Below are 22054 nucleotides of genomic sequence, written 5' to 3' on the forward strand. Positions count from 1 at the left end.
AGAAGGCCATGGTATTATACCGTGGGACGTCTTGATGACCGTGGGAGGAAAGAAAATCGTGGGAGAATACAAAAATGTCACAATTTTGTATTACGGTCACAATATCATACACGTGACTAGACCCCGAACACTCTACTCGACGCAAAATAGCTGTTCTCCAACGCGGCTGCCCGTCGTCGACGCCGTCATCGCTGTTGATGCCTCTGCCCGCCGTGCACTCAAGGCGAGATACAAGGATTCATGGTCTTGGGCGCCAAATTCATCGTCGTACGGTGACATGATCTTTTCCTCATCGCCCCATCCGAACAATTGAGCTGAGAAAATATCGAATCAAAAAGTCAATGGCGATGATGAATGATGGCGGACGCACATAGGAACAGAATACCCATTTTGTCTTCCTTCCTGATGGTCTCCTCGACCTCCTCCTCGCTTACACCCTGCCGGGCCTCCCGTTCTTTCAGCCAATCCCACTCTTCTTCAGAGGGGCCCCAGCCCTGCATATACCCGCCTTTTTTCTGGGGTCGTCGTTGGGCCCACACCCTAGAACTAGATGCCGTCTCGTTGAGCGGCTGCTTCTTCTTGGACGGCAATATCTGCTCGTGAGAGACTGAGCGAGCTACTCGAACGGGGCCAGGGTGAATTGTATCGGGTGCGGTCTTGGATCGTTGTAAGAAGCTCATAGCGAAGCACTGTCTTGACCTTTTCTGTCGCTGTTTTATATCTGTTTTCAGCGGCGAATACCCAGGTGACTTGACCGCTGCCTGTACTTACCTAGACTGAATCCTGAAAGAGTCTGGGTTGGTGGTGCGACTTTAAATACCTGTCAATCTTCCGCTCCTAAGAATTACCGTAAACGCTAATATTGATCGATCGAAGAGTTTATTATGTTCTCGAGGTATTTTCAGGTATTTCCTCGATAAACGACACTTTTTTGTCCCTTGCCGCTACCCTTCACTTCCTTGCAATCCCAAATATCATACGTTAGCGCTACGGAACATCGTGAGAGTACTCAGGTCTACGGCCTCAATCCATGGGAATTTGTTCCATGACCTCATCGCAGTAACCTTGTTATTAACCTCCGTAAACCGCATCAGCAGTCACTAGTCATTTGTCAACTACGGCATAAATACGCATAATCATTTTCTTTCATTTCCTACGGTACTTCAACTACTGGAATTCCGGCTCCAAAGCATCGTACTCTGGACACAACGTCTCCCAATCCTGCGGCGTAGTCTGTGAATGCGGTCCTTCAATATTGTCAGCCGGACTCTCCGCAAACACAATAGCCAGACCGGCTTCCAAATGCCAGTCAATGTGACTATAATCGAATCCCAATCAGCTGTTCCATCCAAAAGGACATACTCGGCTGCAACGTACCAATGCAAGAACCAAGCCCCCGGATTGTCGCTCATGAACCGGAAAGTCGTGTTTCCCCCGTTAACTTGTGCCGTCTATTAGCTGGCTACTTGAAGAATACAGGATTCAAACGCACTGGGAATCACGTCTCGTCGAGGGGGGTTTACAAAGTTGGTCACATTCGAATTGGATACCCGAATGACGTCAAAGTTGTGTCCGTGCACTGATAAAGGGTCAGATGGAATCCAACAGTAACGGCCTCGACATACAGTGGAACGGGTGTGCTGTACCAGCGTTAGTAATCGATAAGTAAGACCAAACGACACACTTACCTCCAGTCCCGGGGATAGATATCTCAATAGTCTTGTTGGGCGGCAGAAGGAAGATCTTTATCCGCGTCACAGTGGTGTCAGATGCTCGCTATTGAATTCACTCACTTGTTCCTAGGAGACAATAAATCCCCTGTCATAAACAGAGCACCACATGGCATAACTTACTGAAGGCAAAAAGTCTTGCGGCTGTCCCGCTCCACTCAGGATTTGTAGCAGCACCGGTACCGAGGGTGAGATGTAGCTGATCCCGTTAATATCAAAGAAGGGTGGGTTGGGTTGCGCGATGTTCAGAGTATACGCAACGTCCGGAGGACCGCTTCCAAGCTACAATTCTCTCTCATAAGTATAAATTCAACCTCGTCGGAATCAACCCACCTTTCCGGGATGTTCTGACGCGATTGGCTACATCAAGGACGTCAGAACCAGGGTTTCGACTGACTGTAATTGCGACTTACGTGCATGTCAGCATCGTCCAACTTGATTCCGGGCGTGTTGTTCGTCGTAGGCTCCTGGTCCGGTGCACCTTTGTACCGCAGGATCGCGCGTGTCAAGTCGGGGTTGACTGGGTCGACGTGAGCACTTGTCAGACAAAAAGGTGAAAGCAACGTACAGTTGGGGTTACCGGCGGGCGCGCCACCTGTCGGTCTATCACATTGTGTTAGACCATACCTAGGAATATTGGGAATGGAACTTACGGAGCCCTAATCCAATAATTATCTATCGGCTGGTCCGCGTGGAGGATGACAGAAACGCGTTGGGCTACAACACACGATCAACTCGACAAATATTTCTTTTTTTTTTTGTCGTATATTAGCTTACCAGCATATATGTCAATGTTCTGAACCGTGACAGGATCATGCTCGACCCCATCAAATTCCATTGCAGTAATGTTATGGTTGTCAATTGAAAAGGTGAAGAAGGGCCGGCATGCAATCTGGATGAGGCGCAGACGGTAGCGTTTGCCCTTTTCGACCGTGATGACGGAGTAGGGGACTAAGGGCTGTCGCTAGGGATCAGCACGAGGTTGAGATGCATGACAGAGAGGACGCACCCCGCCATTGAACCGCCCGACACCGTTGATCAGTCCGGAGTCGGGAATCCTATTAGGGTTTAAACCTATTATATATATACCCAGATGAGAGAAGACCTACGGAACAGTACCAGTCTGGAAAAATCGGTTCTGGGCGTCCGGGGCAAGGTCGTGGTACCAGTCCGCGAGCGTGATGATGGTGCTGTCTATTAGGTGTTGTTCGTTTGAGTTGAGCATGCCTAGAAAGAAAACGCGTACCGTCATCGACGTCGTACAAGTGCTTCAAAGGATCATTGGGATCTAGGAGGGTAAGTCACCACACTGGCAGGACCAAGATGTAGTTGCAATTACCGTATACTATGAAGGCGCCGCGCAACCCGTCACAGTATTGGGTAGATAGATGCGAGTGGTACCAGTAGCTAACACGCATTTTTAGTATTCAAGTCATAGAACAATGGCACTACTGACTTTCCACTTTGTTGCGCAGTACTGAACGCATAATCAAAGGTGTTATTAGGGGGGATGGGGCACTGGTTGACGAAACTACAACATTCAAATCAGCGACAGGCATACTAACTGGGGAAAATTAGCACTTACGAAGGCCCATCCATAACTGAGGTGCGAGCTTGGAAAAATCCGTGCCAGTGCTAATCAACATATCTAGTGAGAGAACCGAGATGCAAAATATTCAGACTGACGATCGAAAAACTCCTTCTCATCCCGGGGTCCGTCAAGTCGTTGGTGGTGACGATATGCACGTCGTCCCCTTTGTTGACTTTGAACGTAGGTCCCTAGCACGCTGTGAGTTGAATTATGGGCAGGTCATAGTGTTACTTACCGGAAATGTTCCATTGGGCGCGATAGCTCTGTGTTGATAGGAGTTAGTAAACCGTGAATTCTCGCGTACTATATGGAACACAAACGAGCGCGGAAACCCATCGGGGGCGAGAATCTTGTTCCCGATGCTAAGTTCAAAGTTGTGGGTTTTACCGTAGACAAACGGTAACAAGGCCAGTAAAGAGGAGACTTGGAGACGCATTGTCGAGCAAGCGAATGGAGTGAGGGATTATTGCAGAGGGATACTTATACTCATCCTCATCCTCGGTGCGTGAGGCATTTCTCGAGAGTCGCTGGGTGTGGGAAGCCGGTGTGTGGTACCCGAAGATCGGGAGAGAAATAGTATACAGGAAGCATTGTTGACCGTGTAAAAGTGTTAGTGGAAATGGTGAGGCATATACTGTATCATGGGACAATGACGAACCCATTCCTGAGGGAGTGTGGTAGAGAAAGAGAGAAAAAGAGCTATGATTGCAAAAGCGTGCTGGCGCAAAAGAGATGAGAAGTCTACCTTTCAGCAGCGCCTCTCATAATTTAGCAATGTCTAGCACCCTAAAGCCAACCCTTCCAGTGCACTCTGCCCGGTAACTTGGGCACCAGGGTCAGACCCAAACGAAAGTCACGATAAGAATATGCATATCACGAACTCACACAAACCAGGGCGTGGTAAAAACTCCCACATCGCTGTCCAAAACAGGATAGCCCGTCGTGTGCAGACAAGGTCACACCGATGCTCTCGAGCTCTCAGTTTGAGAAACCGGTCTCAAAATAGATAAGACGTGAAAACGATCCACAACCTCGTGTGCCCATCTGTGGAACCTACGAGAAAAAAATAAGCACTCCGAGGGAAAAAAGTCTCGTAGGGGCCTGACCGAGTTTAACGGGTATGTATGAATCGCTGTTCACATTTTGCCGACAATTTCGACGCGTCCCACGGAAAGTGATAACAACAGTAATGTACTCTTTGGCATTGGCGCGCATCGCGTGAGCCGCTGCAATTCTTACTCACCATCGGTCGGAAATCGACTCGGACCCGAATGTAGCTCCACTGAGTGGTATGCATTAAAACTACACGGAAACAAAGCGGCGGTCGCTTGGCATTGAGCCGCATCCTCGCGTCCTGAAACAATCTCTACCATCAGAAAGGATCCTTACTCGACTGGGGCTGCAAGTCGTGAGGCCGCCCCAGCACCACTGCGCAAATAGTACGTACGTACCCAAAATAATGGTATATAATTTTTTAGCCGAGGTCGGAGTCTCACATCGGCGACCAGGTCTAGAATAAAAAATGCTGAACAGTGATGCCATAACTTGACTCGGACTTGGATAAAAGGATAATTCTCGACGTTTAGCTGGGCGGTGTTCGTTCCAACGCTGGCGGTGGTGATGGTAAAGGTAAAGCCGGCGGCATGACTGTCGAAAAAGGTCGCAACGCCCCCACGTGGCTCGGGCGCAGCTACAGCGGTCGGGATGGTTACCTCGAGCTTTCTACGTGCCTCATATTTACCCTTCGTTCTTCCCAAAAGGCTCTCTTCAATTGCTCAATTTCAATTTCGCCTAGCCAACCCTTAGCGCCACATTGTATCCATCGCAGTATGTTGCATTAGGAAGTTGGGGTCGGCGGCGACGTTGAGGAGTTCTGGAATTTATTACTTTACATACATTCAATCTGTGCGAGTCGACGTTAGCGAAATACGAAATTCAACTAATTTTTTGTCTATCCCCATGATTCACTGTGACTGAGTCGTTAACCATAGAATTTGTACCGCAGACAATAACTGACACATCTATGAGACCCTTCAAGCTTAACGAGGCATACATACTTGTACACATTTCCGTATCACAACTTACCCTAGTTTTCTTACATCACTCGGTCGACGGTCGTGACAGCTATAATGAAGCGCCGCCGTTTCCATCACCCCGAGTCCGAGCGCAAGTAATCCATTTCATCTTCATTTTCGGAGAGAAGAACTTCGCAGGATACACATTTACATTCAAATCTTCCATTGTAAGTCACGTACGTGTACCGCTGCCCATCAATTGAGGCGCAACCGGACAGCCCAAATCAAGTCATCAGAGAATCTATTTACTATACACACTCTCTGATTGGCATATACAACTGGGACTCATACAACAATATCAAAGACGAAATATGCAATATTCTAGCGTAGTGCTTGTGCTCAATGTCCATGGAAATTGTCGACTAAACGAGTGGAGGTGTCCCAAATACAATACTAATGTGAAAAATGCTAGACAAATCAAAGTCCAAGAATAATAAGGAACAAAATAGGTTCGTGATCACCTTTCGCCTCAACTCAGAGGTTCGCGACTTTTCCTTCTGACATGCTTGTCATCAGGAAAAGGTACTCCGCTTTGTCGCCGGCTCTCTCTCCGACCAGGGCGCTCCTTCTCGACGTTCTCCGGCGCGACTTCTTGCTGGTATCGCTGCCAATCCTCGACCTTCATCGTGGATAACCGCCTCGAATGAGATCCTCCGGTTCCCAACTGCGCCAGTCGATCTGCACTTAGGCTTCTCTTATGGCCGTCGCTGGCGCGCCTCTTCTCCGTCTTTTCGCCGTCCTTCTCACCAGCCTCCCGCCGCTTCCGAAGCTCTCTTTCCCGCTCAGTCTCCCTCCTCTTCATTGCCTCCCGCTCAGCCGCCCGACTCTTTTCCCACCGAGCTTTCGCGGCTTCGAGTTCTGCATGCTCTCGGTTCGCATTCGTCACAGGTCCCTGCAAATCTCGCATCTTCTCCCGATGTCTCTCAGCCAACTCCTCAAACGTTCTCGTTCTCGTGGTGACTGGGCGTTGTGGCGTTGGTGCAACGATCTTCTTAGGAGGAAGAATCATGACGGGAGGTTCGCGCTCCGGCTGAGGCGCAGGCGGATATAGATACGCATTCGTACCTGCAGAAGTGGATCGTCGGTGCATTTTCCTTGCTATCGGAACGTCTTCACTGGAATCTGTTGCGCCTCCGCTTCCACTGGGTCCCGCATATCCAAGCGAAGTCTCCCTTCTCTTCCTGTCCTTGAGGGCTTCTGCAACCGCAGGCGACATCTGTATTTTTGTAACACCGATCGGTGGCGTGACGCCTCGCGGAGGTTGTAGTAGTTTCCGGTCTTGAACATACGCGTCCCAATCTGGATCCCTGAGTGGTACGCTAGTCGGCCGACTTATACTTTCCCCAAGTATTTCCGATCCTAGATAGTCCAGAGACCGTACCCTGCCTCTCGGTGCGGGTTCTCGAGGAGGCCTTGAATGTGACGGAGCAGGAAGCAATAAGGAAGTCGCGGCGTCATACGCTCTGATACTCGGTCCCCTTGAGTTGGAAGCACTTGTCGTAGGTGTCTCCCCTCTCAGTGCCTCGATTGATTTCCGAATGTTCTCAATTTCGGCAACCAAATCCTCCTTCTTCTTCATAGCCTCCAGTTGTGCGGCCGACAGCTGTTTCTTGGGCACTTTGTCGGTAGCGGGGGAGGCGGGAGAGACATCCTTTGTGATAAATGACGTCGGTACATCATTCTCGATTCCAAGACCTAGATCAAGTGCCGGCAGCGCACCAGGGCCTTGCAGACTACGCGAGGTTGCGCGGCGCAGTTCATCTTCTGGGATGGGTGCAGTCATGAAGTCTGATACACCGCTTTGGTATCGTTGCCTGACTGCGTCCTGGTAATCCACCGAACGACCATCAGGCGTCACCGGTGAAGACGACCCGTCCTGATCCTTCATGAGTGGCATACTCGAATACCCACTCTCTACCCGTCCATGCCCATGTTCTTTCTCCCATTGAGCCCTTTCACGTAGCACAACATTGAACCGCCCAGCCGCATTCTGCTCTGCATCGGCATTTTGCTTCTGTTGTTCCTGAGAGATTTCCTTCAGCTTGTGTTGCAACACGCTGAGAATTCTCAACTGCACAGCCGCCCCCATGAGCGCCACCGCCCCAAGCAGGCCAAGCTCGATCTGAATCGTCTGCGAGACCGGGTACCGAATGCCGTTGTCCTGAAATTTCGGAAATAGAGAACGAAAGCCCAGATTCCATACATAGAACTACACAGCGTAAATGTAGAGCCTTAGAAACACTATTCGGCAATGGACGGAAGTAATTTAGACTTGCCTCTTTTAGTCCCGCGGTAGTATAACAATCAACGCCTAGCATCAAAGCGGAAGCACCCACGAAAGCCGTGGAAATAAGGACTATATGGTAGTGGATCTAAAAAAAGTGACAAGGTAAGGCTCACGATCGAGCGGTTACGGCGTGTAATAAAACGTACCTTCGGGATCGTAGACAGGACAAAGCCAATTACAGCGCACCCTGTTTCATCCGTCAGTCGCGAGGCGGCCAAAGACAGAAATGACAGACCTATGTAGAGTATCCAGCGAAGTCCCACAGAACTGATGAGACCGCCATTGCGGAAGCATTGTATCCACCAAGAGAATGCCAGACCACCCCATGCACCAATGCAGTACCTCGCTGCCTTCCAGAAGAATATAGCAATAGCACCTCCGGCAATACCGGCTACTGAGCAAGCAAGGACGAACATGCCACGAACTGTCTCGGTGGGAGGATTCACGGCTTCGAGGACACCAAACCTGATGATCAGGACGAAGCAGACGAGCGACAAGGTATAGAAACCGATAAGGAAAAAGGATGACCTGTGTACGTATTGTGAGTAAGAACAGTAGACTGAGACAGCAGGACGTACCAGCGGTTTTTGTGGCCCCAGAAAGCAGAAGGAAGACCGGTGAGGATAAGAATGGCACCCAACACTCCAAAAGCGGGGTCTAGTTTGGTATCAAGGGTTATAGGCGTTGCTGAGGCTGAAGCCGAGGCGCTAGCGCTTGACGCAGCAGAAGATGACGCTGAAGAAGAGGTGGGTGTAGCGGTATATGTAACGTTAAAGGTCGTAGGAACAACTGTCGTATACTGTGAGTTTTGGCCATTAGTGCTTGTTGAGGTCGTGATAGTCCTGGAGCTCGTTGTGAGCGAGAGAGAAAGTGATGCAGAAGATGCTGATGCTGATGCCGACGACGACGCCGCCGATGATGATCCGGACGAGGAAGACCGGGACGTCGAAGCAGATGTCTGGGTCGAGCTTGAGGACGTCGAGCTATTATTACCATCCTGAGCGACGACAGCGACAACGATGAAGGCGGCCCCAAGCAAGGCGCTGACTGGCCACCGCATCGTCAGAGGGAAAAGAGAGAATGAAAGGTGACAGAGTGATGGTCGTCGAAGGTGAAGAGAAGCAATGAGCTAGAACGACACCGGCTGACCGGCCACTTGATTCCGTCACTTGCCACCTGCCGGAAAAGACAAGCACATCTGAAGATAATCAATTCGGCGATATTTATAAAATATATAACTATTCTGATTCCTGCATCAGAAAATAACTGGCATCTATCATTTTCGGGGTATCCTCAGCCTTGCTGCCGCATGATGAAATGTGTGGTGGGTATACGGTCCTGATACGTACTTGTATGATGCCCAATATTTTGGTATCGCTCCGTAGCAAAAAAATTAAAAATATAACATAAAAATGAATGTTTTGGAAACCAGGTCGAACATTGGTTGTCTAGAGCAACGGACGGTTTGTGACTGACACAGTTAGCAACCTTCATGCCCTGATCGACTCATCATGACGAACCCCAGCCTCCTCGACAACCCGTCCCGTTTCAATTTCAATCGAAATATTCGAACCTGTCAGGGCTGCATCCTATACTCTTCAGTATCGACATCATCTTGGCGTCCTCTTTTCCTCCCGTTCTTCGTCCGTCCTTCGTTTCCGTGCCGGCCACCGGTCCCCTTTCCACCAGCGTTATCACCCTACCCCCACGTCCGAATCGCCCCACTCGTCCTGCAATATGTAGGTACTCGTCCACCGTCTGACCGCTCATTTTGCCCTGGAAAAATTCCATGATGAACACGTGTGTGAGTTCCGGAAAATCTATTCCTCGCGTCATCGCCCGTGTGCACACTAAGAGGGTCGGGTTCGCTTTGAATTCGCTCGTATCGCCGTAGCTCAATAGATGAGCACCGCCTCGCTCCATCTTCGCCACATCTAGAGCAACAGCATTCACACCCATGCTCCGCAGGTCGTATACAGCACGCTGCACGGACGCTTCTGGACGTATAACAAGCAACGCGACAGAAGGGACATCGAGTGCAAACGCCACAGCCACAGCTTCCAAGGCATTGGGATTAAACGGAGAAGGTTTACCCTCATAAGCTACAAATTGTATCATCAGTAAAATTCCACATATCACTGATGTAAAAACCTACCGCTTCGCTGTTCAGCGCTGACATCAACAACTACCGGCTGACCTTCGCTATTCTCGGCTAACTTCCTCGTTGCATCACGATCTCCTTCAGGAGTCGTCGGAACAGCTTCCTCGATATTCGTAACCTTTACCCCAGATACCACGAGCACTGAATGCTTGACGTCTTTACCTCCAAGCCCACTATGTGGAGCTACGGCCTTCGGCGATCCATGCACGATGATTGTATTCTTCTTCCTCATCCACCCACTTTCATAGAACAAGTGGCTTGAAAGATGTTTCCGAACACTTGCGCTAGAGACCACCAGCTGTGGCGTATGGTAAGGCTCATTCACAAGTTCTTCCCGGTTCTCCTCGGACATCTTCTTCCGCTGTGAGTAGATGATGTCAAGTAGCTCCTTGGTCACCCCAGGATGTCGTGCAAGCTTCGCCTGCCGTTTCTGAATCGTCTTCCAATACGTGGTTTCCTCTGATTTGTGCGGCATGGTTTCCACGAGGTAGTCAATCTCATCCACTACTACAGTAGAGAGTTCCATGAATGGAAGGGCTTCCGGTTCTTGGCGATATACATCCATCACCGCCTGTGGCGTTGCAATAAGAATATGTGGTGGGTTTGAGCGTAAGGCAGTCAAACCAGAGTCAAGGTGCATTTTTCCATCTCGAACGAGGACTTGGGCAATAGCTGAGATTGAGGGAGTGCCAGGGGAGGTGGTAGACGCGGCATTTGATATACATTGAACCCAGTGGTATAATTGGAATGCCAAATCACGGTGGGGGACAATGAACAGCGACGTGATGGACAAGCTTTCGCGTACAAGTCCGGTTTCCTTATTCTTATATCGTAGGCGAGGTTTGTTGAGGAGAGAGAGCAAGAGACCAAAGGACCTGAGAAAGGGATTATGAATGGATATTGGTCAAGAGAGCGACGCGACGCACTTTCCAGACCCTGTGTCATCAGTGACAAGGACATCCATATCACTCAGAACTGCTGGAATGAGTCTCGTTTGCGCATCTGTTGGATCCCGAACATTGGGAAAGGCTGCATGCATGGCATTTACGACAGAGGGTCGTAGTCCCAAAGACTCGAACGTGATAGCAGGAGGGCCATCGGGTATTTGTTTCGAAGATGCAGATGCAATTTCTTCAGCACTGCGACTCATGTAACGACAGTTCCATGGGTACTGTCGAGTCCATCGTTGGCACACTGTTGTGGTCCGCCGAGAAAGATTCATGGGTCACATGATACAGCGAACCGACATTTTCGGCATTAGCCGTAGCGGCTAGTCTCGAGCAAATACTTACGAACCATAGCTTCAGCGTGGCTCAACACAGATCTTCCCAACATGAATACAATAACAAAATAGTTCGTTCGAGATATAGAAGACATTATAACTATGCATGTACAATGTGTATGTTAGCAGCGTCGCAATATACGCTGCTCCCAACATTAGCACCGTTCCCAAAAATGTTGTGGGAACGACATACGCTTCCATAATGCTACAACAGGTGATTAGGAAATTGGCCGTATGGAATAGGTGTAAGCTGTATCCTATGTAGTTGTTGCTGAGGAAATTCCTTCATTGCGGCGCTTGAACATTCTGCTGATCCAGCCAGCACTGGAACGGCGTCGCCTGGGTCCTGATTGGTTAATCGCTTGATTATTAGTGGGCAGCCCGTCCCCAAGGAGGGATGTAGTTTCATCATAAGAGTCGTCATCATCCTCGTTATCCAGGCGTTCCTCGAGTTCCTCTGCGAAACAATGATCCATGGATGAAAACAGCAAGATACGTATCTGCATACCTTCTCCGAACACAGTATCCATCTCTTCTAGAGGTACACCCTTGGTTTCCGGATAAACTGTAAAAAAAAGCATCTGACTTAACTTCTACATCATAGTCTGGCGATACACGTACGGAAATAAACTGTACATGTGCCGTCAGTGTCATCATTCACTCTGACAAAGAAAAAATATCCCTACCCAAAACGAAACTGCAGACACAGTAGAATCCATGCATGGGGTACAATCGCCATTCTATATATTCTTGAAGGAACGGAGTGGTTTCGCCAACCAAAAAGTTGAAAGCCCAATTGGTACTAGTCGACAACGAGACACCTTTCGCACGAATGGTCAGAGGCATGATCTATGGATCTGTGAGATTATGAGAAACAGCAGTAATGGAATTATTCGGACCTCGGGGGGATACAACCAGGGTAGGGGCCCCCAGCTGGCCAGATACATTAGCCTAGGTTCCTTGAAACACTAGTCACATGAAGCGCACCTATATCCAAAGGCCGCATTGTAGATGATCACGCAGATTACGACCGCGTTAGCTGTTTGTGGAACATCAACGTACATCCACCATCCAGTGGCTCCCAAAGCGATGGCCATCTGACTGGGAGTCAGAACAAACAGGTTTACCAAGAAGAGAGCACCTACAATAACAGCTCCAGATAAGAGAATCGCACGTCGACCCCATCGATCAACCAAGTACCATCTAGAGATGATAAGTTCATATCACGAGCGACAAGGAAACAACGAACGGAGGCAGAGTACTAAGAACGTAGACGAGAGAGTTGATACCAGTCATAAGTATGGCATCTCGACCGATCCAACCGGCCTCTGTTAGATGTGTTATTCCTAGTTAAGAAATTGCAGCTCCTAGTGCGGCATACCTTCGAATACTCGTGCTAAGAGATCATCGTCAGATTTAAAATGTGCAACTGTGGGAGGACAGACATACGGGCATAGTAAGAGATCACTGCGATCCAGATGTCAGTCCGTTAGAATATATTTTACGACACAGCCATGCTTACCATTGATACCGTTCTGTGAGACGTGTCAGTGGGCTTCCTTTGACATGAAATGATGAATGCCTACAAGCTGAGCAAAAGCCTGAGAAGACATAGCTAATAGAACGCGTCTTTTGTATCTACGCCACATAACCGCATACGATCGAGCTTCTCCGGAAGCACGCTACAGGAACAATTGAGCGTTATGGTGGAGCTGGATACCAGGAAGACAGACCTCCTCCATAACTTTGTCTTTGATTTCTTGGAACTCGGCAAGAGCAACACGATTCTGCATATTTCCGCCATGAAGATCGGCGATGACTCTCATACCCTCATCATCCTGATCAGTGTCAATAAGCCACCTTATTGGCCAGGTTAGTTAAATGCAGGAACCAAAGGACAGAGAAGCAAACCTTGGGCTTTCGGGCATTACAAGGCTCCCAGCCGCAAGAATGCCCCCTATTACACATTGCATAAACAAGGGTATGCGCCAGGAAAGATCGGAATCGATGTACGAGCAAAAGTAATCGACCCACTAAAAAAATTGAACTTTTGTAGCAACAAACAAGTAAACGGCACATACAACTGAAGACGAGTAGCCAATGATGTTTCCGGTGAACTCCATACATGCCAAGGCGCCTCTCTACACCGACATTAGTCAAACGCGTGTAGGTCGGAAGGTATCAAAACGTACATGATCCGGAGGGGAGATTTCGCTCTGGTAGATAGGTACAATGGTGCTGTTGGACGTGATGAGCGCACAAAGTCCGGGTAGTGGAGATGAGATGAGCTCACGAAAGAAGGCCTACTCCAAAGCCACTAACAACGCGTCCCACAATCATAATCCAGAAGCCTGTAGTAAAAGTCTGGATGGCACCTCCAATAGTAAAGACAACGGCGCCGATGAAGAGGGTTCCTTTGCGACCCATAAGGTCGCCAATCTTGCCAGCGGCGACAGAAGTGACTGAGAACCTGCTAAGTAACAGAAATATATTCTGCATCGGAAAATCATACTGAAAGCGCCGACTTCAAGGACGGCCACCATTGTGCCGATTTGAACAGCATCTGGATTGTTGAAGAACTTGCGGAAGTGAGGGCCGGTGATTACGCCACTCATGACACTGAACGGCAATGAGCGACAGAGAGCTTTTTGCGGCTAAGTACATACCCTTGATCATATCCAAACTGTAGGGGAGGAATGAGCGATAATAGCTATTGGACATTGAGCAGAGAAGACTGACGAGGAATACTCCGAGACTGGCGAATATGGAAATCGCATAGAGCAAGGGCTGGCCCACGAGCCGGTTGCGAGGTCGGTCTTGTGCTGTCGTCGTATTGGCCATGATGCATGGATGAGACGATGAAAGAGAGAGAGAAAGAGTACGTCGCGGTAACTATAAGAGACGGGAGACCGTGGAGCCTGCTGGCAGCTGGTCGCAAATAAGGCAGCACTGCCAGCAGGCGACTTTATCAAATTGTCGTCATTTCCGCTTGGCTTGATCACCTGTTCTCTACCACCACGGACCTCACCTAACCATGTCGGACACTGTTTCCGACGTCTCTCTCGACGACCTCTCAGAGCGTTCGTACGGTTCAGACGATTACCAGCTCGCCCAGCAGGAGTGGGAGGAGAGCATCTACCAGCTCCAACAGCTTTTTTCCATCGTACTACTCCCTCTTCTGGGTAAATATCTTGGAAGAAGATGGAGTTACTGGGGTCAGCTGATTTGAACTTCCTTGCTGCTGCATTCCGTTCATCTTTTCCTTCCAGCTTATTCGCGCTACATTGGCGTAGGACTACGAGGTAGATAATCATGTCACATTGGGCTACCTATCTGAGAAGGTAAATACTGTTTTTCCCTCAATGAACTCCGTATCTTATTCATCAACCGTGCCGTCGAAGGGATAGGCTTCATCCCAAATGTCTCCATATCCCGCATTATCTTCGCCGCATGTACATACTCTCCCTTGGCAAACAGTTCTTGTAAAAGTAGCAGAACCACCTTCGACGTCACTGGCACATTTCGCCGAACCATCTCCTGGTATAGCGACATCGCCATCGTCACCCCGTTCGGATACTCGTCCATCAGCGCAACGCGAATCAAGACGTGGTACAGAGGGATGTTCAGCAGCACCTTCCTCTTCTTCATCCGTTCAATAACATCGCGCGTGATCGCGATACCGGTCTTCGGAGGAAGCCACGGATCTCTCCACAGTTCAACCAAGATTGCCTGGTAGATCTTGACTGTAGGCGGAAATGGTATCTTCCCCGACTCCATTTCTTCCAATATCTTCAAAACAGCCCGTACATGCTGTTCATTGTGCTCCCTCAGCAACTCGACTATGATCGTCCCATAGATAACAATATTAGGCTCTAACCCTTGCTTGTGCATGAGATTGAAAACAATGTTCGTCGCATCTGCTTTGCCTATCTTGAGCAGCGCCGACAGAAGAATGGAATAACTGAAGACATCCGCGCTAAGGCCGACGGTCGACATCCGGTTGATGATGATGGAGAGTGCCTTCAAGTCCACTCGACGACCGAAATATGCCAGGAATGTGTTGTATGAGACGATGTCAGGTACCGGACCAACCCGTTTGTCCTTCTTGTTTTCTTCCATGCGCTCCAGAATAGAAAGCGCCTCGTCGAGACGATCCGCGGCGAGAAGCCCGTGGATATATGTGTTGTAGACAACTAACGACCTCTCCGGCTCCGTCGTTGCCTCGAGATCTGACTGAAATTGTCTGAACAGCCGAATTGCTTCATCAATCTGACGACCTTCCAACGCAGCCGATATGACGGCCCGGTAGGTGAGTGCGTCTGGCTTTACGCCTTTAGCCTCCATCATCCTCCACACATTCAGTGCATTGTCCATATGTCGGGACTCTGTGTAGGAATCTATGAGACCAGTCCACAGTGAAACGGGGTGTTTTATCCCACATCGCGAGACGTCTCCCCACACCTCATCAGCGCTCAGGTGGCCACCTCTGCTTTGCAGAAAACTAGTGAGGAAGGCTGTCCATATGCGGTCGGACATAGCGATGAGACGAGTTCCCCCAAGCTGAGATGCGTCTCCCGCGATAAATGGATTTGCCCCAAATAACCCATCTCTAACGCGATTGTAAATGCTTTGTATGGTTTGGAAGCCACCTGTGGAAACAAGTTGTTGCAATTGAATGGTCAAGGGGGTGGTCTGATGGATTTTACGCGCAATGTCCAGTCGTCGAACCCATGAGAGCAATTTCTCGCGAAATGCGTCGTCGGCGATGTGGGATAGGTAGTCCTTGACTGTATAATCATGGAATCGGATAAGAGTTTGACAGTACGCTTCGTACGCAGCTGCGAAATCGTCTCGCATTGCCTGAGCCGCAACGAAAGAGAGTAGAATTGAGACCCGACCCGGAACGAGCGAACTCGCCGATTCCGTACGGGCAGCTGAACTGGACGTAAACGAAAAAACGTCAAAGTCCAACACATCCACGTCTCCCTCATCAGCTTGTAGGTCGTCCGTCTCGCCTAGCATCTCGCGGAACCTGGTGTAGAGGCGGATGACAGGTTTGGGCTCCCTTCTGGATATGTAGAAGCTCATACAAGCAGCCAGGGCGGCGGGGCCACGCGAACAGGCCGCTGCTAACGAGACTTCCTCAACAAGCTGTCGTGTCGTTGTATCCAGCACGTCGGTGGCGTTCTTGGGTATATAGTGAGCGACGAAAAGATTTGAGATGCGAGCAAAATCTGCAGGAGCGAGGTGTCGATGAAGATCGCGCTCCTTGAGCTCATTCCAGCACTTTTTCACCGCCTCTACATCCTCCTTCCCTAGGGCTTTCTGGATACGACCCAGAATATCCTTGTATATGTCCGCATTGTGATATGGGAACTGTTTGCCATGAGCATTGGCTCCGTGATTTTCAAGGATGTCAGTTGCATCTTGTTGAATTTTATGGTTGGGAAGCTTGAGGCTATAATGACGGACTGGAGCAAGGAGTCGAGGAGCGAGGAAGTCGAGGAGAACGAGAGACCTCGACGCACAAAGGCGTAGCATGAAGCAGAGGCTAAAATATGTAAACAAACAAAATCAAGTTCTCTTCTTGACTGTCATCATGGGCCACGGAAATTCTGACAAGCTCTATATCACCCATGCTGAGCATGCTGGTATGTTTGGCTCCCATTCGGCCTCTACAGGCTTCCAGGCGTACGTCTGTAACCAACTGTATTCTGTCTGGATCCTCATGCATTCAAGTGTAGCAAGCAAGAGGCACCTCATCCTGGAGCAAGGACACCTTTCGACTGCTGTGCTCTTTCTTTCCAGCCATTCAGTCATCCTGTTTGTGCTCGAAATTCAGACGGTACTGGCCATGTGTTTGACTTGGTGAATATCATTCCCTGGCTCAAGTGAGTGGTATTATTCCGAATCTACTCCAACCTCTGACATACCTAGACAACACAACAACACCAATCCCATAACAAAAGAACCTTTGACGCCCTCTGATCTCATTACGCTGCATTATTCCCGTAAGGAGGCATCAGGAGAGATACACGACCCCATATCCTTCAAGCCTTTCAGCGAGCATTCTCACATTGTGGCTATTGCGACCACCGGGAACGTGTTTCTGGCGGAGAGCATCAAGGGTGGCAAGGATCTTGTCAACGACATTCCCTTCAAGAAGTAAGCGCTACTTCCATTCTGACCACAAACGCGTCTCACCGGAGCAGAGCAGACGTCATAACGCTGCAGAACCCTCATGGACTACCCCCGGCGTCTGTGCCAAGTAAAGTCGCATCAGCTTCTGCACCCACAAAGACTGTTGCTGCGAAGGCACCCGCCAACGCTGTGCCAGTCAAGACCAAGGAACCGGTACCTTGTACGCGTTCCTCCAATTCAACACAACTAAAGGTTAACATCTAAACCTAGGGAATATCTCACCTTATTCGAGCGGTCTTCCTGGCGCGTCTCTAACCTCCACTTCTGTTGACCCTCAGACTGGTCCAACAAACCTCGTGTGGGATGAGGTATGTGACCATCATTCACAACCATTACCTTGTATCACTGATCTGTCTCTTAGGAAGAATTGATGTTCGAAAGCATATCAAACCCACCCAAAAACAAGGGTAAAGAAAAAGACGTGGGTAAACGTCGAGCGTATGTGCGTGTCGTGACAAGTTTGGGTGGTACCAGTTTGAATTTAGAGTTGTATTGCGAAAAAGTAAGACTTGTTCATTTGCACGCCGACCCTAACCCTTTATCTTCTTAGGCCCCAAAAACATGCTATAACTTCCTGATGCTCGCGAGGGCAGGAAAATATAATAACTGTCTATTTCACCGTTTGGTCCCAGGTTTCATGGTACGTCCTCCCTCATCTTCTAATGTATGTAATGTCAACTTATTCCTTCAGATACAAACTGGTGATCCCACTGGCACGGGTTCTGGGGGAGAATCGTACTGGGGTACTCCGTTTCGTGATGAATATGACTTGAAGGGGGCGGCAAGACATGATGGACGCGGCGTTGTAGCTATGGCTAACAAAGGTGCGTTCTACGTTAATGTCCGTTATAGTTTAACTAAACAAACTCAAGGTGCTGGAACCAATGGGTAAACGTTCATCATTTATCCTTTTCAAAATCAACTGAAGTAATTACAGTTCCCAATTTTATGTGACTTTCAAAGCTGCACCCCATCTTGATAAAAAGCATACCGTTTTTGGGCGACTGGTTGGCGGAGAAGACGTTCTTGACGCCTTAGAGCGTCTACCGCGCAAAGAGGGTACCGAAAGACCTGCTAAGCCCGTGCGGATAACGGAAGTCGTCATGTACGTCTTTATCACTCCTCATCGGATATTTGTTAATAATATGTGATGGTTGCACAGCTACCAAGACCCTTTTGAGGAGTACAAAACGCGGCTGGCGAAGAAGTTGGCTAAACGCGCTGAAACAGAGCAAAATGGGAATTCACAAAAAGCCCCAGAGAAGAAAGAGGGTGATGATGTTAACTGGTTTGGCACGCGAGTAGGTACGAATAGTACTATCTTTGGGTCTGGGGGTGGGACGGGCGTCGGGAAGTATCTGAACTCGGCGAAGAGACCAAGTGAAACCCTAGGCAGCGGTGGCGGCGGCACAGAGGAGGTGAAGAAGAAGCGCAAGATTGGCTTCGGGAATTTCGAGGGTTGGTGAGTGTTATGGGTGTCCTGTGTAAGATAGGTATGGATTATTTACAGGGTGTACATGTATGGTATGCATATTATACATTGTCGTGAAATCGTTATGATGGCACCAGTACCTTGTCGCGCTCCTCTGCTGGCCGACGATCTGTGAAGAGCGTGAGTATGAGATTCCTTGGAACAAGACAGTACAAACCTTCGGAAATGGGCTGAGCTGGTTCTGTTGTTGGTGCATCGGGAAGAGCGGCTGGTGGCGTCTCTTGGGGTACTCCCAGCTGAACAATCAGTGAGTTTACAGATGTGTATGTGATATGTTGCGATGGAACGTACTGCTTCTGCTTGTAGTTCAAGAAGCTCGGCCTGCACAGCGTCTTCGTCGTCTAATGAGAGTTCATTTACCAACAGTTCTCCGATTTCCTGGGTAACCCGTTATGATCACGTAGCGAAGGAATGGCATATTCAACGCACCCTTTGATACTCCCTAGCTTCATGAGACTCTTCTAAGAGCTTCTCCACCTGTTCGACGTTGAGCTCTTTGTGGATCTCCTTCAGAACGTCGTTGCCTTGCTTCAGACCATGCACGACGGAGACCTCGATGAGAGAGAATTCTATTGAAGATACCTGGATTTAGGGTGAATGTGTATGAATGCGTAGAGAAGCAGAGGATCCGTACCAGCTGTTCCAAGTTCTCTAGTTGCCCATCGGTCTTCAACAGCAAACTCTGCTGGTACTTTCTGCGTCGTAATGCAACGACAGCTCGATCCTTGCGACCCGTTGCTAGATGTTCCTTCGCTATAGCCTGCTCCCTGTCCAAAATGACCTGGATCTTGAGCGCAAGTCAGTACATACGGCGACTGATAGCGCGGCAAAACAACCTTCTTCTGATACTGCCTCAATTTGTCCCGCTGGAGCTTGAGACTGCGATAATGAGAGGTCGATAGCAAGAGAAAGAAATGAACATACTCAAGAATGGCACGGTCCTGCGGCGTTATCTTGGGGAGGGACTGGCTTGTACCCATATCAAGAGGAGAGAGGCGTCATCATGATGGTGCATGACAAATCGAGGCGATCCCTGGTATCGACCTCTGACTTCACTTGTCTTCTTACCACCACGTCCACATCGACGCGTTATTCGTCGCCTACCGCTTCGTTTACGTGCCTACAGCACCTAAGTCATCTGGACGTCGCCTGGATCTGACGACTATTGCTGGCTTGGCATGCCTTTGAGCCTCGTCGTCAATGCTTATTCGACTCCTGGGGCCTGCTAGAAAAGTCACTGCAAAGAGTGGGGCATCGTTAGTCCGGAAATACCATGATTACTTCCGAGCTGCCACCCCAGGTGCAATATACGATGTCGCCCCTTACTGGTTCTGACATATTGTAAGGTGGTGTTATTCGTATCCCTCTGGGCTCCCCCAAGGTAATCGGAGTCGCTTCTTCCAGAGGGACAAGAAGGTATGTCTCTGCTGCAGCTTGTGAACATTCCTAACAGTACTTTAGTCATCAAGAGGATTTCTATTCGTTCGCTACATTGACTCTCGATCCAGAAGAGCTTCGTTCAAGCCTCAAAAGGTTCCAGAAAGTTGATTGGGATCCGAACACGATAGGGAAACCATTTAACAGTCAAATTGCTTTCATTGGCATTTATGATGGGTGCGTAGCCAGATTACATTGCATGCAATGTTACCAATCAGGTTTAGTCATGGTGGATCTGCGGTTTCCCAGTATCTCCGTCAAGAGCTTCACGGATTATTTGAATCAGTCAAGAAGTCGGACATTCCCGAACTATATGCCTGGATCCATGAACTAGGTGGCTATTTTAAACGATTCAAGGGAGGCGCTCTTCAGCCATGGATTCACGACCCCAATAATCCTCATGTTTATGACCTTGAGGCTCGCGCCACACAGGCTTTTTTTGAAGTAAATCTCTCTCTCTCCATCTACTACCTCGCCTAGATATTTCTCATAGGTCGATCGCAATATGTCTATCGGTGAAGTAGCGCAAACATGCGGTGCCACTGCTTCAGTTGCTCTTCTTCAGTCTCTTGATGTCACGGCCACGGCTCCATTCTCTGCAAAAACAGTCGCCCTAACAGTCGCTCACTGCGGGTCAGTATGGACTCGCTATACTTCTCGTTTTCAGGTATTGACAGTTTACAGGGACACGCGGATACTACTCTGTTCCACAGACAGTGCCAAGGTGTTCCGAATGACTGATAAGCATCATGCAGATGCTAGGGTTGAATCTATACGTCTTCGACGCATGATGGGCTCGTCTTTGATCACGGACTCATTTGGAGAGTCACGGTATGTCATTTACTCATTTTATATGTCAAATACGTCAAATATATCATCTATTCAGATGGATGGGTGCTCTTGAAAACACACGCGGGTAAGTCCCATCCTAATCCTTCAAATGTCACATATACTTATCCATATGTTCAAGATTGGGTGATTTACAATTCAAGAAATTCGGTGTTACTCCGGAACCAGAAATCAGAACGAAGCTCTTGGAAGGTTGTCATGCTCCCCGTCTTGCTTATCAATCGCTCACTCTGGTTTGTTACAGGAAACAAATGGGCTTACATGGTTCTTGTTTCAGATGGCGTTTCGTCGATACTTTCAGACGATGAAGTTGCGGATTTGGCAAGGGGCTCTCCAGACCCAAAGACCGCCGCTGAGCGTATTTTGGCATTCGTGGAAGAATTAGGCGGCGAGGACAATGCTACGGCACTTGTAGTTCCTTTGGCAGGATGGGGCAAGATCACTGGGCCAGACAGAACCAAATCTCTTCGAGAGTATAGAAGGGAGCAGGCCAGTGCGTGATTCTTTTTACAGGCGAGACGTCGTGCGACTGACGATTCCTATATAGTTGGAAGTGAACGTCATAGAAAAATGTAACTCGCGCTGTTACCTTGCTCTGGCATTTTCTTTAGTTAGACCTGTAGCCGGTCACCTTTGGTATCAAGCTAGCGATATCCACGACATAGACGATACGTCGTCGAAAAAGTCTTTCGCCAGGTGCAGAAACCCGTCATACAACATTTTTGTTTAGCTAAAATGATACAAATTGTTGCTCCGATGTTGTGCGCATTAGCCGTTACAGAGTATAGATAGCGCTTTGACTGGTGACCGTCCTTTTAGCCAGCCTTGTCTTAAAAGCAAGATAGTTTGCAGTGCAGGAAGCATGCCAATTGTTAGCTGAGCTTTCTATCAGGGTCACGTCGTACGCTTGTCTTTTGGTATCCTTGTGAATGTCGCTGGACTGAGTGAA

The 22054-nt window shown here is 49.0% G+C and overlaps 9 protein-coding genes across 9 annotated transcripts; 2 read left to right on the forward strand and 7 right to left on the reverse strand.

Annotated features, from left to right (window-relative positions):
* Positions 1 to 63: 63 nt before the first annotated feature.
* Positions 64 to 1039, reverse strand: EV420DRAFT_1512030 (uncharacterized protein). Its single transcript, XM_060471619.1, has 3 exons — positions 772 to 1039; positions 371 to 710; positions 64 to 314 (listed from the first exon to the last, which is right to left on the reverse strand). Exons 2-3 carry the CDS (start codon positions 678 to 680, stop codon positions 133 to 135), a joined length of 492 nt encoding a protein of 163 aa, XP_060335980.1. The 5' UTR covers positions 681 to 710; positions 772 to 1039; the 3' UTR covers positions 64 to 132.
* EV420DRAFT_928433 (laccase) lies at positions 1027 to 4169 on the reverse strand. Its single transcript, XM_060484021.1, has 21 exons — positions 3642 to 4169; positions 3557 to 3584; positions 3417 to 3509; positions 3316 to 3365; positions 3187 to 3261; positions 3070 to 3137; positions 2977 to 3018; positions 2840 to 2924; positions 2740 to 2788; positions 2508 to 2688; positions 2384 to 2447; positions 2299 to 2333; positions 2144 to 2250; positions 2064 to 2090; positions 1854 to 2012; positions 1794 to 1799; positions 1689 to 1743; positions 1626 to 1640; positions 1493 to 1579; positions 1378 to 1441; positions 1027 to 1318 (listed from the first exon to the last, which is right to left on the reverse strand). The coding sequence occupies exons 1-21, from the start codon at positions 3755 to 3757 to the stop codon at positions 1168 to 1170; spliced, it is 1557 nt and encodes a 518-aa protein (XP_060335981.1). The 5' UTR covers positions 3758 to 4169; the 3' UTR covers positions 1027 to 1167.
* A 1350-nt stretch (positions 4170 to 5519) lies between these two features.
* On the reverse strand, positions 5520 to 8812 carry EV420DRAFT_929253 (uncharacterized protein). Its single transcript, XM_060484024.1, has 5 exons — positions 8262 to 8812; positions 7919 to 8211; positions 7830 to 7870; positions 7673 to 7768; positions 5520 to 7605 (listed from the first exon to the last, which is right to left on the reverse strand). Exons 1-5 carry the CDS (start codon positions 8741 to 8743, stop codon positions 5866 to 5868), a joined length of 2652 nt encoding a protein of 883 aa, XP_060335982.1. The 5' UTR covers positions 8744 to 8812; the 3' UTR covers positions 5520 to 5865.
* A 63-nt stretch (positions 8813 to 8875) lies between these two features.
* Positions 8876 to 11176, reverse strand: EV420DRAFT_1512039 (P-loop containing nucleoside triphosphate hydrolase protein). The gene is made up of 3 exons (XM_060471620.1): positions 10771 to 11176; positions 9839 to 10719; positions 8876 to 9785 (listed from the first exon to the last, which is right to left on the reverse strand). Exons 1-3 carry the CDS (start codon positions 11064 to 11066, stop codon positions 9238 to 9240), a joined length of 1725 nt encoding a protein of 574 aa, XP_060335983.1. The 5' UTR covers positions 11067 to 11176; the 3' UTR covers positions 8876 to 9237.
* A 17-nt stretch (positions 11177 to 11193) lies between these two features.
* On the reverse strand, positions 11194 to 14063 carry EV420DRAFT_929284 (general substrate transporter). The gene is made up of 21 exons (XM_060484025.1): positions 13866 to 14063; positions 13793 to 13809; positions 13639 to 13745; positions 13420 to 13588; positions 13319 to 13364; positions 13208 to 13267; positions 13038 to 13159; positions 12860 to 12986; positions 12713 to 12808; positions 12649 to 12661; positions 12576 to 12593; positions 12508 to 12522; positions 12376 to 12454; positions 12272 to 12329; positions 12114 to 12223; positions 12026 to 12059; positions 11813 to 11975; positions 11748 to 11756; positions 11635 to 11691; positions 11320 to 11583; positions 11194 to 11269 (listed from the first exon to the last, which is right to left on the reverse strand). The coding sequence occupies exons 1-20, from the start codon at positions 13965 to 13967 to the stop codon at positions 11384 to 11386; spliced, it is 1602 nt and encodes a 533-aa protein (XP_060335984.1). The 5' UTR covers positions 13968 to 14063; the 3' UTR covers positions 11194 to 11269; positions 11320 to 11383.
* A 378-nt stretch (positions 14064 to 14441) lies between these two features.
* EV420DRAFT_1262507 (uncharacterized protein) lies at positions 14442 to 16148 on the reverse strand (the record flags this gene model as incomplete). Its single annotated transcript, XM_060467122.1, has 1 exon — positions 14442 to 16148. The coding sequence occupies one exon, from the start codon at positions 16146 to 16148 to the stop codon at positions 14442 to 14444; it is 1707 nt and encodes a 568-aa protein (XP_060335985.1).
* Positions 16149 to 16698: 550 nt separating this feature from the next.
* EV420DRAFT_929524 (cyclophilin-like domain-containing protein) lies at positions 16699 to 18812 on the forward strand. The gene is made up of 11 exons (XM_060484026.1): positions 16699 to 16817; positions 16871 to 17017; positions 17064 to 17291; positions 17339 to 17487; positions 17538 to 17635; positions 17689 to 17829; positions 17878 to 17967; positions 18019 to 18151; positions 18200 to 18215; positions 18265 to 18432; positions 18490 to 18812. Exons 1-11 carry the CDS (start codon positions 16726 to 16728, stop codon positions 18791 to 18793), a joined length of 1566 nt encoding a protein of 521 aa, XP_060335986.1. The 5' UTR covers positions 16699 to 16725; the 3' UTR covers positions 18794 to 18812.
* On the reverse strand, positions 18484 to 19926 carry EV420DRAFT_929801 (Snf7-domain-containing protein). The gene is made up of 6 exons (XM_060484028.1): positions 19656 to 19926; positions 19454 to 19606; positions 19249 to 19401; positions 19111 to 19197; positions 18977 to 19055; positions 18484 to 18928 (listed from the first exon to the last, which is right to left on the reverse strand). Exons 1-6 carry the CDS (start codon positions 19797 to 19799, stop codon positions 18882 to 18884), a joined length of 663 nt encoding a protein of 220 aa, XP_060335987.1. The 5' UTR covers positions 19800 to 19926; the 3' UTR covers positions 18484 to 18881.
* EV420DRAFT_1512097 (protein serine/threonine phosphatase 2C) lies at positions 19839 to 22023 on the forward strand. The gene is made up of 10 exons (XM_060471621.1): positions 19839 to 20119; positions 20166 to 20235; positions 20281 to 20433; positions 20481 to 20700; positions 20750 to 20889; positions 20941 to 21087; positions 21143 to 21172; positions 21227 to 21297; positions 21350 to 21598; positions 21653 to 22023. Exons 1-10 carry the CDS (start codon positions 20020 to 20022, stop codon positions 21679 to 21681), a joined length of 1209 nt encoding a protein of 402 aa, XP_060335988.1. The 5' UTR covers positions 19839 to 20019; the 3' UTR covers positions 21682 to 22023.
* Positions 22024 to 22054: the final 31 nt, after the last annotated feature.

The sequence above is a fragment of the Desarmillaria tabescens genome (assembly GCF_030435595.1).
Source record: "Desarmillaria tabescens strain CCBAS 213 chromosome Unknown EV420scaffold_5, whole genome shotgun sequence".
Lineage (NCBI taxonomy): Eukaryota > Fungi > Basidiomycota > Agaricomycetes > Agaricales > Physalacriaceae > Desarmillaria > Desarmillaria tabescens.

Bases quoted from the DNA above. Each gene is read 5' to 3' on its own strand.
- EV420DRAFT_1512030 (XM_060471619.1), bottom strand. From the start codon at position 680: ATGAGCTTCTTACAACGATCCAAGACCGCACCCGATACAATTCACCCT. The intron at 315-370 runs GTGCGTCCGCCA...ATATTTTCTCAG, and splicing joins AATGGGTATTCTGTTCCTAT to CTCAATTGTTCGGATGGGGC.
- EV420DRAFT_928433 (XM_060484021.1), bottom strand. From the start codon at position 3,757: ATGCGTCTCCAAGTCTCCTCTTTACTGGCCTTGTTACCGTTTGTCTAC. The intron at 3,510-3,556 runs GTAAGTAACACT...ACAGCGTGCTAG, and splicing joins CGCCCAATGGAACATTTCCG to GGACCTACGTTCAAAGTCAA. The intron at 1,319-1,377 runs GTACGTTGCAGC...ATTCGATTATAG, and splicing joins GGGGCTTGGTTCTTGCATTG to TCACATTGACTGGCATTTGG.
- EV420DRAFT_929253 (XM_060484024.1), bottom strand. From the start codon at position 8,743: ATGCGGTGGCCAGTCAGCGCCTTGCTTGGGGCCGCCTTCATCGTTGTC. The intron at 7,871-7,918 runs GTCTGTCATTTC...CGGATGAAACAG, and splicing joins TCGCTGGATACTCTACATAG to GGTGCGCTGTAATTGGCTTT. The intron at 7,769-7,829 runs GTACGTTTTATT...CACTTTTTTTAG, and splicing joins TCCTGTCTACGATCCCGAAG to ATCCACTACCATATAGTCCT.
- EV420DRAFT_1512039 (XM_060471620.1), bottom strand. From the start codon at position 11,066: ATGAATCTTTCTCGGCGGACCACAACAGTGTGCCAACGATGGACTCGA. The intron at 10,720-10,770 runs GTGCGTCGCGTC...TCCCTTTCTCAG, and splicing joins GATGACACAGGGTCTGGAAA to GTCCTTTGGTCTCTTGCTCT. The intron at 9,786-9,838 runs GTAGGTTTTTAC...TACAATTTGTAG, and splicing joins CAGCGCTGAACAGCGAAGCG to CTTATGAGGGTAAACCTTCT.
- EV420DRAFT_929284 (XM_060484025.1), bottom strand. From the start codon at position 13,967: ATGGCCAATACGACGACAGCACAAGACCGACCTCGCAACCGGCTCGTG. The intron at 13,160-13,207 runs GTATGTGCCGTT...CAATTTTTTTAG, and splicing joins TTGGCTACTCGTCTTCAGTT to TGGGTCGATTACTTTTGCTC. The intron at 12,060-12,113 runs GTGCGCTTCATG...GTATCTGGCCAG, and splicing joins AATGCGGCCTTTGGATATAG to CTGGGGGCCCCTACCCTGGT.
- EV420DRAFT_929524 (XM_060484026.1), top strand. From the start codon at position 16,726: ATGGGCCACGGAAATTCTGACAAGCTCTATATCACCCATGCTGAGCAT. The intron at 17,292-17,338 runs GTAAGCGCTACT...TCACCGGAGCAG, and splicing joins AACGACATTCCCTTCAAGAA to AGCAGACGTCATAACGCTGC. The intron at 17,488-17,537 runs GTACGCGTTCCT...ATCTAAACCTAG, and splicing joins GACCAAGGAACCGGTACCTT to GGAATATCTCACCTTATTCG.
- EV420DRAFT_929801 (XM_060484028.1), bottom strand. From the start codon at position 19,799: ATGGGTACAAGCCAGTCCCTCCCCAAGATAACGCCGCAGGACCGTGCC. The intron at 19,402-19,453 runs GTACGGATCCTC...CCCTAAATCCAG, and splicing joins TAGAGAACTTGGAACAGCTG to GTATCTTCAATAGAATTCTC. The intron at 18,929-18,976 runs GTTTGTACTGTC...CGCTCTTCACAG, and splicing joins AGCTCAGCCCATTTCCGAAG to ATCGTCGGCCAGCAGAGGAG.
- EV420DRAFT_1512097 (XM_060471621.1), top strand. From the start codon at position 20,020: ATGCTTATTCGACTCCTGGGGCCTGCTAGAAAAGTCACTGCAAAGAGT. The intron at 20,236-20,280 runs GTATGTCTCTGC...ACAGTACTTTAG, and splicing joins TCTTCCAGAGGGACAAGAAG to TCATCAAGAGGATTTCTATT. The intron at 20,701-20,749 runs GTAAATCTCTCT...TATTTCTCATAG, and splicing joins CCACACAGGCTTTTTTTGAA to GTCGATCGCAATATGTCTAT.